Source organism: Myotis lucifugus, unplaced genomic scaffold (genome assembly GCF_000147115.1).
Source record: "Myotis lucifugus unplaced genomic scaffold, Myoluc2.0 scaffold_0, whole genome shotgun sequence".
Classification (NCBI taxonomy): domain Eukaryota; kingdom Metazoa; phylum Chordata; class Mammalia; order Chiroptera; family Vespertilionidae; genus Myotis; species Myotis lucifugus.
The window spans coordinates 28,770,050-28,786,301 of NW_005871048.1; the positions used below are offsets into that span (position 1 = coordinate 28,770,050).

General features: G+C 35.5%; 1 protein-coding gene across 1 annotated transcript in view; it reads right to left on the reverse strand.

The window, feature by feature from the left end:
* Window positions 1-15,976, reverse strand: part of ADGRV1 (adhesion G protein-coupled receptor V1) — a 424,156-nt gene extending 408,180 nt beyond the window's left edge. The window contains 9 exon segments of the mRNA XM_023749230.1: window positions 2,996-3,325; window positions 3,712-3,982; window positions 4,340-4,905; window positions 6,585-6,698; window positions 9,115-9,219; window positions 11,697-11,792; window positions 13,131-13,280; window positions 15,586-15,804; window positions 15,950-15,976. Coding sequence (XP_023604998.1) covers window positions 2,996-3,325; window positions 3,712-3,982; window positions 4,340-4,905; window positions 6,585-6,698; window positions 9,115-9,219; window positions 11,697-11,792; window positions 13,131-13,280; window positions 15,586-15,804; window positions 15,950-15,976 — 1,878 coding nt within the window.
* Window positions 15,977-16,252: the final 276 nt, after the last annotated feature.

Sequence of the window (16,252 nt, forward strand, 5' to 3'; positions counted from 1 at the left end):
ACTCCTGTCTCGTTACTGCAGCCACTGTAGGAATGCCAGGATGCCCAGGCCTCCACGGAGCAAAAAGCAACTGTGTAAAATCTTGGCTTTGTTTCACTTATTTTAATAAGTTGGTTCTCATATGAGTTGTGACCTATGCAAAACTGGAGAGACAGAAGGGAGAACTGAATACTGAGATAATAGAAACACAAAAACCTTAAACATATGCTACAAATTAAATGTTTATGTCCCCCCAGAATTCATATGTTGAAACCCTAATCCCCAATAATGATGGTATTTGGAGATGGGACCTTTGGGAGGTAGAGCCCTTATGATGAAATTAGTGCCCTTATAAGAAGAGATAGCGCCCTAACGGGTTTGGCTCAGTGGATAGAGTGTCGGCCTGCGGACTGAAGGGTCCCAGGTTCGATTCTGGTCAAGGGCATGTACCTTGGTTGCAGGCACATCCCCAGTAGGGGGTGTGCAGGAGGCAGCTGATCGATGTTTCTAACTCTCCCTCTCCCTTCCTCTCTGTAAAAAATCAATAAAATATATTTTTTTAAAAAAATAAAGAAGAGATAGCAAAGAGCTTGCTTCTTCTGGCTCTCCACTACGTGAGGACACACCAAGAAGACAGCAGTCTCCAAACCAGGAGGCCAGCCTCACCAGAACCCCTCCAAACCAGGACACCGGCCTCCAGGACTGTGAGAAATGAATGTCTATCGTTGAAGCCACCAGGCTATGGTATTCTTTGTGGCAGTCTCAACTGACTGAGACAATGCACACTAATGAGAATGCTCTGAGTCACCGATAGCAGAGAAGGTAGAGAGTGCTCACACCAAAAATAAAACAAAAGACAAACACCTCCACTCAATTCTGAAATTTCACTTGACAAGTTTTTGTCTCCCAAAGGTTCTTGGAAATCGCTAAGTTTGGAAATACCACCCTAAGGGAAATCTGGTGAAATCAGTATGCATTTCCATATACTAATAAAACTAACTTTAAAGTTAGTATAAAGCCAAACATAAAGGTCTTTTTAAAATCTCTAAACATATTTTCATATGTGTTCTGCTGGCAGCGTTCTAGTTGCTTTAACTTCCTGCCAGGGTATGGGCTTGACGGCTTGCTTAATTCCACTTCACAGACCCAGATCACCCCACCCCCCGCCAGCTCACAAGAGCGTTCCACAGGAAGCAGGGGAAACAAACAATTGTAAATGATTCCCTGTTCTGTTCACCCATCTCTCCAAAAAGCGAAAGGCAAGGGCCCTCCAAAGAGTGCGTTATCCTCATAGACAAAAATATGCAGCATATCAGAATTTCCTCATTTTGAGGAGACAATAAAATAATAATAACAGTAATAATAAAAATAAAGATGATGAGCAGGATGTCCTGCCATTAGTAACAAAGCTTTGGGAACACTGGAAAATCATCTCCCTCTGGGTGGGCATATTATAAAAAGGCATCCCCTACAAATTATATATCCCTGTAACAGTTCACCCACTAGACCCCTTCACCAGGAATTGTCAAGAAATTCAGAAACAGTACAAGCATGAGTGGTGGACCAGATTAAAAAAAAAAAAAAAGACAAGAGTCTTCAGAATGAAAGTGCATAGCAAGGACCTGTGAAATTTAGAATACCAAGAAGATGTAAAAAAAAAAAAAAAAAAGCTTTCAGAGATAAAGAACAAGTTATCTGCTTTATTTTTTGCCATCAAATTTCATGTCAGCAACAATAGAAATTAAAAAACAAACCTTCCCAAGTAGTAAAGAAAAAATTATTTTAATCTAGAAATTTTTACCTAGCCAAATTATCAATGCATAAAATTTCATCTTTAGATGCTCAAAGACTCAAAAAGTTTACCTTGCACATATATTTTCTGCACATGTATTTGAGGATAGATATATTACAACAAAACTTAAAACACAACTTAAGGAAAAGGCAAGAGATCAAGAAAATGTAAAAGCTCAGTAAAAAAGCTCCCAGGTGTGAAGCACAGAAAGCAGTGCAGCTGAACTCAACACTCAAAGTGTGTTAGACAGCTGCAAGCCCTAACATGGGGAGGGTGGTATGTAAAACAAGAGCAATCAGAAACTACAGAGAAAGCGTAAACCATAAAACAAAGTCTACGCAAAATTATGAAACAAATTTAGGTGTGGCATGATTCAAAAGTAATAATAAAATGAGATTTCATTTTATATATATTTCAGTTGACAAAAAGTATAGTGACATAAGATTATACTCTTTATGAATCATTCACACTATCTGAATCTATAGTATGTTTATTTACATTAACAAAACTTGATAAGTACTTTTATTGCTTTCTAATTTTCAGAATCAACCAAAACCAAATGCAAAACACAATCATTCTATCATAAGTGAGTGCAGATGTTTTAAACTTTGACAATAAAAATGTTAATAAAAGTTAAAAAATAAAAGAGGTAAGATGGAGAATATGTTTATAAGGCCCTTGTTTCTTCTTACTAAGTAGATGAAAATCCAGAGGTGCTATATATAGTTAATAGACAAAGAAACAGATTTTTAGTATATTATTTAAAAGTATCTACAGTATACAATTGTTCTCATATTGCTTAATTTCTGGAATGCCTTCCCTGTAAGTATTAATCATGAAAAACATGTATCTTACACACCCCATTCCTATGTCACATATTCTCAAATCACTCAAAAGAAATGCAGATCTCTCTATCTATCTCTCCCCCCCCCCTATTCCCCATTTACAGTTTGTGAGTTACTTCACTATGTCATCCATTATATTCTGACCTGCATTTCATGTCTGATGTGCTTTTATTATCACCTGATTAAAATTTTAACTATAGGAGAGCCCTTGTTTTTTTCATCCTAATATGCCTCTCTGGACTCCCTAAGTAACTTCTAGTAACCAATAGTAGAATCCAAATTATAAATGAGATCAAAATAATGGTTAGTTAACTCTTTCACATAGATAAGTATGCTTACAATTTAACAAACGTTTAAATTACTTTAATCATTAAAATACCTGTATAAGGAAGTGGGCCCCATTTTGAAGGAATGCATCATTCCTTATTGGTAATTTGGTAGTGACTTGGGTTTTCTGTTCTGGAAAAATGAGGCTATTTCTCCTGGATATATTTAAGATGCCATCTTTTGCTCGCAAAGGGTCCACAGCTCCGGCCGGAATATAAAGTGCAGAATAAAACATCCTCACATCTCCTTTAGTTCCTCCTGATCTTGAAAAACTCAAGGATAAATATCGTTCTCCCGGGCTGCTTTCAATCTTCTGGTTTTCCATAGGAAAAAATGTTATCAGGCCATAAACATCATCACTATCCTGAATGTAGAACAAAAGCTGAGGATAAAGGAATAAAATATTAAAACGCCTAATTCTCACATCCAAGATTACCAAGCTGTTTATTTTCTAGGCTATTCTGGTTTTTAATATTTCCTTATATATCGTATCTAAAACTGATCCCTTCTTATATACTGGTATAGTAGAGTAAAAGAGGAGACAAAAACAGATCTGAAAACCTTCCCAATTTATAGTTTGTTGAATTTTTTAAGACTAAACTTTTTATTTACAGAAGGGACAACCTTGAGCAAGCGAAGCAATCATCATTTCCAAAAACCAATGTTCTTCCTGTCATATCAAAGTACACATAAATGAGACCTGTGTGATCAAATTCTTTGGCTCTTCTACGACACAGAAATACGAGTAAAGCATAACGAGAGACCTACCTCTGCTGGTTCACTCACTTCTGCACCTCCTCGTATTGTATGAGGCAGAATCTGCAGCAGATAAGCTTCTGCCTCTTCTGGAAGATCATCATCAACGACAGTAAGAGGAATGGATGCCAACATCTGTCCTTGTGCAAAGTGGAGAACTCCAGAACTTGGTCCAATATCTGCTGTTACCGGTGAGGGATCACTGCTATTCCGTGTCAACACCCAGTTCACGGAAATATTCCCATGGGTGCCGCCATTTCTAACCACGGTAATATTTTCAAATCTAGAATTTTTAAAAAGAAAAATATACAGTCACACCATCCACTCTAGATCCCTTAGATGGACTATTCTACTGTAAAGTTGGCCATCAGATACAGTTAAAAACAGTCTTCATACATAAAGAATAATTGTTTTTAATATGAAGGATTTGATATGTAGATATGTCCTAGGAAACAACTATAGTAGGAATTCACTTGCATATTTAAATCACTCCCAAAGTAGGAGAGAAAATAGTGAGACCGTGGTGGAGGAAATGACACATCCTCTCGAGTTCAGCATTGTGTCCAACACCACAAACATTAAATCTCGGAATATAAAAAAATGATTGTAGAACCAGGTTTATGCTTAAAATAAACCATACCTTGATATTGTATCTTCATCAATTATAACTGTCCTTTCAAACAAGACACTGTTGAATGAGAGGACTCCATAAGGTTTGTCATTTGGCTTAATGGTGACTTGTACAACAGAAGGGCTTACTAGCACAGCATCTCCCTTTAAGGTATCTTTTAGTAACACAACATGAAACGATTCGGCAATCTCTGGTATGGTGTCATCAATTATTTGAAATTGCAGGTATGATTCATGAACGAAAGGTGGAAAAACAATAGTTGTGTTTGGCTGAAGATCAATGAAGTCTACATTTTGCTGGGCATGTGCTGTTGAATTCCCAGTTACGATAGCATAACTGATTGAAACTTCATATTCATCAGATCCAATTGGATATCCACTGTCATTTTTTCCACGAACCACTGGAATTATGAGAATGTGGTCTTCCTCGGGTACCAAATAATTGCTCTGAATGAATCTCACAGGGCTATCATTTTTCTTAATGATGATCTCAACGGAGCTCCTAGAAGTGTTAATCTCAGCTCCTCCTTCTACACTTTTAAGTTGAATCAAAAATGTTTCATCATTTTCTGGTACCTGTCAAAGAAATATTAATTGTGGCAAAAACATCAATAACTAAAACACCTGCAAAGAAACCAAAGTGTAAAAAGTCACTATGTTTCAATAAATTACATAAAAACTAAAAATATTTAACTGAAGGGAGCCTATAGAGAGGCTTGTTTAGTGTCCACTTACTAAAATATTTTCTAAAAGTAAGTAACATTTTAGATAGGGAAGGAAAAGTTCGTAAGGCAATGGTGTGAACAGATAATGAAGGATAGGTATAATGTCTTTCAACCTTGATCAATCTTTAGATAACTCGAAAGATTTGACAGTAAAATGAACATATATTCTTAGTAGTTTTATCAGGACTTGTAGGGTCAAAAGCAACAGTCAAGGTCAAAAAATATCTAAGAATCCGGAAAACTACATTAAACATCACATGCAAATTATTAGTTTTCAACCATGTGATTTACTCTTGTTTCTTTATAAAGAGTTTCTAATTCAAGAGTTAGACATATGATACCAATCATATGATTTCCAAAATACACATCATGCCTCTCTGGAGAACAAGCTGTAAGAGTCACTACTGGGAAAAATGTTGACATTGTTAAAATTAAAATATATGCTCTGGATATATTTTTTGTAACTGCACGGAAATCTTAGGAATAATTTCCACTGTGCTGTTTGAGCTTTCCTTCTCTATAAATTCTATTTTATGAATAAAAGTGAAAAAATATATCTTTTTACCTCAATCAATAGCAATCAATGAAAGAGGTAAAACTATTTATCACAGAAAATAAAATATGACTTGATTGATGATCTTTTTTCCCCAACTTTATTGAGGATGATTGACAAATACAATTATATTTAAAGGGTGCAATGTGATGATTATATATATATATATATATATATATATATATATATATATATAGTCAAATGATTACCAAGATCAAGATAATTAACACATCCATCACCTCACATAGTTAACTCAGGTCTACTGTCAGCAACTTTCAAGTATACAATATCATAATTAGTAACTATCATCACCATGTTGCACATTAGATCCTTAGAAGGGCTTTTACATTTACAATTAAAATGTATAGTTAATTACTGCCCCAAATTATAACATTTTTTAAAGTTAAAAGTCATGGTTTGTCTTCTTTAGCTCATGGTGGATATACTTGCATATTATCATTCAAACTCATTCTTTCCTTAGCAGTCATATATCTCAATCCTTGGTAACTTCAATGTGAAATGCAAAAATAACTAAAGCCTTTCTCTGAATGTGAACATTAAAAATATCAAAACAAAAGAATACCAACTATAGTAAAACCTTCTTTGCATTTATAGTAAAATATATGCTGAGTAAATAGTACTGTACCTGATCGAAACTGAAATCACCAAGAAAATCAATCATGAGCATTTACAAAATGCTTAGACTTTTGTGGTTGACAATTATATTCAGGTTCATCAGCTTTTAGATATACAGTATGATTTAATGTGAAATAAATAAGGAAAATATTAACAAGATATATTCCAAAAGAGCTTTTTATAGCTAAAGTATGACTGGACACTATACTAACTTTACATAGGACTGTGTTCTTGAATAATTTCAAATACTGCACACAATTTAATCTTTGACATAATGTTCTCTAATAGGTCTATAACACAGACAGAGTCCTTGTCCCATTTGAACATTTCACATATCCCACCTCATCATCAAGCACTGTCAGGTTATAAACTACTATTGCTATGCCCGGGGGAAAGGAGATGTTTCCTTTAACTGGACTCAAATCTTCTTCCGGTGGATTTGGGCCACCCTCCACCTGCAAAGAAATAGATGTAAAATAGTTCACAAGAGTAAAAAAGCATTATTGTGATGTCAGCTGACAAAAATCTGAAGTTTATTTTAAAATGTTTTGCAAAAATTATACTAACCAAATGTCAGTCTGCCCTTCCAATTAACAGTCAAGACCTATAATTATAGATCTCGATTATAATTACACTAAACTACATAGTTTCTAGCCCAACCATTGTATTAAACCTGAGGAAAAAAACTTACATTTTTCTTGAGAGGAAGTTATTCAAAATTAGTAGATTCTCTTAAGTAATGGAATCAAATACCAATTCCACCAGGGACTATGCAAGGTATTTAACAATTCTATGCAGCATTTTCCTCATCTTTCAAATGAGCATAATCTAAGCGACCAAAAGACTAGTCGCTATGACACACACTGACCACCAAGAGCTGCCCCCTGGTGGTCAGTGCGCTCCCACAGCCAACCTCCCATGGCTGGCCAACCTCCCACCGTCCCTCCGCCCCCCCACCGTCCCTCCGCCCCCCCACCATCCCTCCGCCCCCCCACCCCCACCCCGGCTGGCCGAACCTCCCATAGCCTATCCTGCGCCCCCACCCCTCCCCCCGCAAGGCCAACCTTCCGCGGCCCTGCCACCCCGGCTGGCCTACCTCCCTCAGCCCTGATCGCTGACCAGGCCGAGGGACCCCACCCGTGCACGAATCTGTGCACTGGGCCTCTAATAATTTATAACAGGCTAGAAGTGAAGATTTAATAAAAATCATTCCTTTTGAAAAGTATTTATTAAGTACTCTGTGCCTGACCTTTTTTAGGTAGTAAGTATACAGCAGTGAACAAGGCAAACTCCCAAAACACCAGGACCTTACATTTGATGAAAAGGAACAAATAATAAAATGAGTTTGTGTGAAATGAAGATTAAGATTATGGACATAAAACTTAAAAGGGCATGAGAGAGACTGAATGCTGGAAAGAGTTGCTGTTTACATGCAGTGAAAATAGCATTAGAGTAAAGCACTAGAATAGTATATGGAAATATTAAGTGCTCCGCAAATGAAACCTGTAACTATTTCAACTAAACAAAAGAGTTAAGAGCCAATAAAATAACTTCAGACATCCACAGCGAAGTTGAAAACACTGTAACTGATGATGCCATGTCCTTTCTACAATTTTTCACACTTTTCCCATATTTATTATCAGAAAAAAATTCAAGAATGGATTATCTAGGTGCATATTCGTAAGCAGATTAAATATTGCTTAAGGCTTCTTCTGTAGAACTTGAAAGACTACTGCATATTTAATTATTGCCTATGTTTTTCATGCATTACTGCCTTATGCCAGTTTATTTTCTTATGTCATTAACATAACCACCATATGATGTAGGACTCCACCAGCACAAGTAAAACTCTTCTATGCTTCAGTAGAATTACGTTACATAAATCAAATTACCCATTTTATTGATGTTATAATTCATAATGAAGATATAAATTGGTATCAAGACTTTTCAAGGTGTTAATGTTTGAAAATAGCATATGATCATGTTTTGGATCTTATAAAACAAAAAATAGTTGAATTAGTTGAAGATTTAAATATGTATCTCATAGAACAGCAATATGATGACATAATGGTGAGCATATGGTCAGTAAGCAATTAAATGGAATAGTTACAGCCAGCACCAAAAGAAATAAACCTCACCCACAGCCTATCTTATTTATGTCAAATGCTATAATATCTACAGACCTCCACAGTGGAGCGCAACTACTTTTAACACCATCCATTAAGTGCATTTTTTTAATGGAAAATGCAGATGGGGAAGACTACATATTAAGTAACTTTGTATAAGTCTAAGTGATCCATGGGCATTTAAAAATTTTATATCCTTGATAAAGTTTATCATAAAGGTTCTATAAATGTTATAGAATTAACATTATTATTGCTATTGTATTTTGTGGTTAAATGATACGTTGTGTTCCATATAAGCACAGTATATTCAAGTAACAAGGAAAACATTTTTTTTAAATATATTTTATTGATTTTTTACAGAGAGGAAGGGAGAGGGACAGAGAGCTAGAAACATCGATGAGAGAGAAACATCGATCAGCTGCCTCCTGCACACTCCCCGCTGGGGATGTGCCCACAACCAAGGCACATGCCCTTGACCGGAATCGAACCCGGGACCCTTGAGTCCGCAGGCCAATGCTCTATCCACTGAGCCAAACCGGTTTGGGCAAGGAAAACATTTTTTATATTAACCATTAAATTTATCAGATAATAAAAGTATTTAATTTCATTTTTATTAAGGGTCTCACTCATTTGTGAAATATAAGGGTCATATTTCTTATACAAAGAACCTTGATTTTTAAAATTATAGCTATCTGGTATGAACTCTAAAATGTTACCACTTAAAATTTTTTCAGAGTAAACATACCTCAAAAGTCACAGTGACCATTCCATAGGTTCCTTTTTCTCTGATGAGAGTCAGGGGCACAGATTCGTTTCTGCCCCTGGGCTCCCGCACTGTGATTGAGGAAGGCTATAGGGAAGAGCAAAGACAATCAGACACTGAGCAGAGGTAGGACCAAAGCTACAAACTGTTCCCTTAAAATACTGCATTTCCACAGACAAATCCATCCACATTGTACTCTTAAGGATGTGGTATTTCCTAGCATCAAATAACTGCAGCTAATAAAAGTATTTAAATGATTAAAAAAAGGAACATAAAACTTGTCATGCAAACGATGTCGGTTTTTAACAGGTTCTCGCATTAACTAGCTGTTCCACTGAGGAATCCTAAAGATTATCTACTCAAAAGATGGCAAATTCAAATGCTCACAGGGGCATAGGAGATCACAAAAATGAGTTTCACCTCCGGACCAGGGCAGCTCACTCGGCCTTGCTCCCAACCACTATTTCCCTCATTGGTCAGCTCGCCATTGAAAAGCAGACAAGAAAAGCAGACAAGTGCTAATGACTTTTGCAGGACATGATTACTGAGCAAAAGAGCCAGGACTTCAAATTGACTGGCTGAAGCTCAGCATAGAAGAGGAGGAGGAGGGAAGCGGCCAGGTGCACACTAACTAGGGCAGTGGTGCCCATCTCTCCAGAGGACTCTAAGTTTCAGGATCCCATCGATAAATGGGGATAGGAATGCCTGTCACGAAGGGTTATGATGAGGTTTCAATGAGATTATTCACATCAAGTGCTTATCCTAGTACGTGACACACAGTGAAGGTTCAGTAAACGTTGGCAGTTACTATTATTATCATTAATGTTATCTTCATCATCGTTATAATCATGATCTATGCTGGGAACCAAAGTCAGCCTATTTAGCAATGACTGTGAACTTAACAGTTATTTAATTTTAGTCATGCAGGACAGCTACCCAGTGAGAGACCACATATCATGGACCTGGGACCAAAGCTAGAAACAAGAATTCATTCCCAGAGGTCAGGATGTATAATGCCAACACTAAAAAAGAAAGAATATTTTAAACAAATCAATATAAGGTTAGGGAAGGTAAGTTAGAAGTGAGTGCAGAGGAAAGGCAATCGGGAGGGAAATTAAGCAAGTAAGGGAGCCTGCTTCATAATTAACTATAATTCCCCAGCATTCAAAATAAACTATTGATTAATTTCATTTCTGTAAATGACAATATATAATGGAGGTTAGAAAATGTCTACTATATTGATGTTATCCACATATCCTTTTTAATAAAGATACTGCAGTTATGAGGATCATACTTATCTATGGCCCACCTTGTTTCAAAGATAATTGAAGAAAATGACATAGAATATAACAATTGTAGTAGCAATCAAAATTGGGAAATGAACAAAAAGCTGCAGAGTATCACCTCATATTTTAGTAATGATAACAAGTAATATGATTCAAAGAGTCTCCATATCAGGAAGGTCATTGTAGTCTAAAACGTAGTGGCAAAATCCAATTGTATTTAAGATAGATTTTGTTTTATTTTGAGACCTGGGACCTGTCTTGTGTGTTTGTGTCTAAAGATAAAACCCTCTGAACATAGAACTGGCCAGGGACACAGACATTTGGTGATAAGGGAGAAAAAAAGTAAACTGCTGAGCAAAACTGAGAGGTTATGACATAGAGTTTTAACCTTTAGGAAATATTAATTAACGGGGAAATCTCAGGGTAGGGATTGACCAAAGACATTTCAAGCACTATAATGTCTGCTATTCAATTTTAAGTTTTTTTTTTTTTTTAGTTTTCTTTCAATATGTTTTTCTTTTTCTGGAGTCACACCAAACTTTGAGAAGAGGCTGACAGACAATGTTTTAAGTGGCAATTGGGGAAATCAAGCAAAAACAAACAAAAAAAATTGGGTTATAACATCTGCTACAGACTGAATGTTTCTGCACACTCCTCCCCACCCGAGCACCAGATTCATGCTGAAACCCTAACCTGCAATGTGATGGTATCAGAAGGTGGGGCCTTGGCGAGGAGATTAGGTCATGAAGGCTTTGCCCACATGAATGGGATTAGTGCTCTTAAAAAAGAGACTCCCTTGCCCCCTCTGCCACATGAGAACACAGCAAAAAGACAGCTGCCTATGAACCAGGAAGTGAGCCTTCACCAGACACTGAATATGTGGATGCCTTGACCTTGGACTTCTCAGCCCCCAGAAGTACGAAATAAATTTCTGTTGTTTTCAAGCCACCCAGGCTATGGTATTCTGTTATAACAAATCTAACCGACTAAGATGACATCCGAGTTAGAGACCACCAAAGGAGGTAACAGGTGAGTTGGATAGAATGATCAACAGAAAGAGATTAGAATAAGAGATGACCATGATTGTATAGGCCTCCTCAATTCAAAGAAATCTTTGATAGAACAAATAGCACAGTCTATAGAATATGAATACAAATGAAGTTAGAGCAATTTTTATTTAAGTATTAAGGGACAATGATACTTGGTAATATCATGACCAATTATCAAAAAATTACACTATTATCTAGCAACCACAAGATAATCAAGTTGTAACCATACCATATTAAATGAAATAATTCCAAATGCATTGTCATTTGATAATATTGTCACAGTAACAGTCCGTGGCCATCCAAGCTTCACATTTGCTGAAGGTTTCTAAAAAAAAAACCCAAAAATAAATTAATAATTTAAAAATAAGTGGAAAAAATAATCATTTTAACAAAATTTGTCTTTAAGTAACTATTAAGAATGTGAATAAAAATACAAGAATACTTTTAATGCACAGGTTAAATACATTTAAACTCAGTCAACATGGCAAAAGATTCCCAGCAAGAATTCTTGAAAAAAGTTTTGGAAATAATCACTGACTATTAAAATATAAATCATTATAATTATAAGTAATCAATGGCTAGTATTATATGTATTATAATTACTCTAATGTCATTACTGATGTGACAGAGAATAAAGTAAGCAGTATGAAATTCTGTTCAAACATAATTCTTTTTCTTATACTTTAGAAGGTGCTGAAATTTAATAATTATTCCACAAATCATAGAGTCAAATAAAAAATAAAATATTAAGCCCTAGCTAATATGGCTCAGTGGATAGAGAGTCAGCCTGCAGACTGAAGGGTCCCAGGTTCGATTCTGGTCAGGGGCACATGTCCGGGTTTCGGGCTCAATCCCCAGTAGGGGGCATGCAGGAGGCAGCCAATCATTGATTCTCTCTCTTCATTGATGTTTCTATCTCTCTCTCCCTTTCCCTTCCTCTTTGCAATCAATAAAAATATATTTTAAAAAATAATAATAAAATATTAAAACTACTTTTCTAATAAATGTAAGAAGACTTGTCTGCAACATTACTCGTTATTCAACAACAGCATACAGGAATATAAAAAAAAAAGAGTGTGCAAAGCAAAACATGCGTGTTTCAAGTATCCATTTTCATGAAAAGTTAATCATACTAATATAATAAAAAATAATTCTCAATGCCCTTTAGAAAAATTAACTACAGCATTGTTAGTAGTCATTGCCTCAACCTAACAGATTAACCCACAAAGGACAATTAAACCTTAAGCTATTCAAGCATTTTTCCCAGAGATACTCTGAATTTATTCAAATGCATTGGGACCTCCCACTTCCATGACTGCTTTTTTGTATCCTTCTCCTTTGAATTCAGAAGTCACGGTCATTTTTTGTGCATTTGGTAGCAGGGAAAGGATAAAAGAGAAAAGGGCCAAATGAAAGACAAAGTTTTCTTGAGCATCTGCCATGGAAATTCCTAAATAAGCTGAATGGATCCAAAAACTAGCTGTAGGATCTTCTAAAGAAGACTCTGAGGAATAACCAGACAGTGGAACTGCTAAAGAGGCTTTCAGTTCTGGCTTCTATGAAAACCACCACTTACCAGCTAAATTGGCTTATCTCTAGAGAAATAGACTTGTAAGCATTACAAGATTTTTATGAGCTTAAGTTTTGGGTGGGGAGGATTTACCTGTAATGTTAAGTGAAAAATAAAAGTCTCATCAGGCTCTGGTATGTCATCATCACAGACTGCTATGTACACTGTCCTATTTGTTTCTCCAGCAGGTATAAAAGCTGCAGCGTATGTGTCAAAAAAGTCCCCGGTGTCTTCTCCATACAGCTAGCAAATGTGAAATACAGACAGTTCTTACACAGCGCAGTGTTAGGACAAGGAAACCTGACACCAACTGGAGCAATCAACAGGGAAAGCATGAATCATCAGGTGACACTATGTTTTTTGTTTTGTTTTGTTTTATTGTCTAAAGTTTTACATATGTCTCCTTTATCCCTGGTTGGCCAATTCCCACCCCAGGCAAGCCCCCACCGCCCCAGTGAAATGACACTATATTTACAGATAAGATGTACAAAGGCAAATATTTAACAACCAATAATCATCTTCAAAAGACATTATAAAAAGAAATGATGCTGCACAAAAACATTTGCTTATGCTCTGGAATGTAAAGAAATCACTACATAGAAAAGTAATAACTATAAAGGAAAGTATGATGTGAATGTTTTTTCTCTGCATCTTGATTGATCTGAAGTGAATTACAGCAAACCTAACAAGACAAACTGCAGCTAAACCTCTCCCAACTAAGGGTTGAAAGCAGCCTGGCAAAATATATTAGAAAAATTAATTCTTTTCCCTATAAGTTTCAAAGAAACTGCGCTTTCCAAAACTTTCAAAATGAAATTTTATTTATATTCTCCCACAGCTCCAATAAAGACCCAATTCTTTTAGCATTCCAAGCATACTAGTCATTATTAACTTTTCCTTAACTTTTTAAGACCTCATTCTATATCAGCATTGCTAATAAGATTCTCAAGGGAACAATAATTATGAAATTATAAAGCAGCAGCTTCTTGTGCAAATCTAAATGAGATTTCTTTTACTAATAACTCAAAATGAATAACTTAGCTACTAGAAAATAAACTGTGATTTAATAGAAATAAAAAGTAAAGGACATGTATAGGCAAATTTTAGTCTAGCTCTAATTTTCGTTTATAATAAATTACGGTTTAAACACTTGATCCAAGTAAGTTCCCAAGGGCCGGGGAAAAGTTGTTCTCATAATTTAATATAAAAAGTGGCACAGTCATTTAGAAAATAATAAATATCAAGAGTCACTGAAACAAAGGGGGAAAACACAGTCATCCAACAAAAAAAATCATTTAACAATCCAAAATATGCAAAAATCTGCCCAGCCGGTGTGGCTCAGTGGTTGAGCGTCAACCCATGAACCAGGAGGTCATGGGTTCGATCCTAGTCAGGGCACATGCCTGGGTTGCAGCGGGCTTGATCCCCACAGGAGGGCGTGCAGGAGGCAGCTGATCAATGATTCTCTCTCATCATTGATGTTTCTATCTCTCTTTCTCCCTCTCCCTTCCTCTCTGAAATCAATAAAAAATATATTTTTAAAAATCAATACGTATATAAATAGTTTCATTAAAGCAACATTTCTAACAACACAAATTGACAGCAATCTCAATGAAAAATAGTTGAGGAATGATTGGGAAATGACACCACTATCAAGAAAAGCTGAGAATAGACCAACCTGAAAAATGTATTAAAATACAAGTAAAATTATATGTACAAGATTATCAAGTATAGTATATACTCAAAAAAATAAACTCAATAACTATATACATATATGTAATAAATTAAAAACTAGAAGTAATGCACAAAAGTATAATATTAGGTTTGCTGCATATATAGTTTTTCTCTTTGTCTCTCTTCACATTATTTCAGAATGTGATCATATAACCTACTGCTTAAAAACTTCTTTTGGAAAACAAAAATCTCAAGCATTTTGAGCCTCAAATATAATAATATCCTTAGAGGTCATATGGCAGTACTTTTTGGTTAAACATAAACACAACATGCACACTCAATTCATCCAATAATCAAACTGTGTGTAAGGGTTTAACAAATTCTATCCAATTTCAATGTAAGCTGATCTACCTAATTTCTCCTAATAGAGAGAGAGCTGTGACATAACTAAGCATTTTTTAATTGCTTTTTTCTACTTTTAAATATTTCATATATTTACTAAAGCCACCTGACAATAGATAATATTTCCAAGCAGAGACAACTAGAATCCAAATTACCCAAAATAAAATATTCTTTTACTTAGAAATACTTATTGATATTTTTGTTTTATTTGTTTTAAAATAAACATGAACATTTTAAAATAATCAGTCTATGTATTTTTTTTCAGTCTGTATCTTTAAAATATTATTATTAACAAACACACACGCCACCTTGGAGCACTCTATAAACCTGTATAAATGGAACAGTGTATATGCAAATCATTTATCATGATCAAACTAATCAGAATCTCAAACAGTTAAAAAAAATTCTTGCCATGGAAACTGAGAAATTTAATATATATTTCAGTAAGAATAGAACTACAATCATTTCTTACCGATACAATTGCTGTGACATTTGCTGGCTCTCCTATCCTTTCGATGACAAGACGAATAACTGTTGTACTTGTTTCATTAACTACAAATTCTGTTTGTCCAGCAAATCTTATTTCTGTTTCTCCAAACACAAAAGGGATGAATAAAGCTGAAAGAAGACTTACGAATAAAGATGTAGAGGGCATCCCTGTGGGAGAAAAAAATTTGTTCACAAAACGTGTCTAATACATTTTCATTTGACTGTGTTGTCTACAAATATAAACAGAGTGAAGAGTTACATAGTAAGCAACCACGACATAAATACAGCAAATATTAAGCCATCCAATTCAAATATGTGATCACAGACATAAATTAAAAATCACAAACTCTTCTGTGGTTCCTTTTACTATTCATAACTATGTCTTATTCTTTATCTTATATATCAAGATAATTATAACTAACCTTAAACTTACTTATCAAATTTAGTTTATTAAAAAAATGACCCTCCGCCGAAACCGGTTTGGCTCAGTGGATAGAGCGTTGGCCTGCGGACTGAAAGGTCACAGGTTCGATTCCGGTCAAGGGCATGTACCTGGGTTGCGGGCACATCCCCAGTAGGAGGTGTGCAGGAGGCAGCTGACCGATGTTTCTCTCTCACCGATGTTTCTAACTCTCTATCTCTCTCCCTTC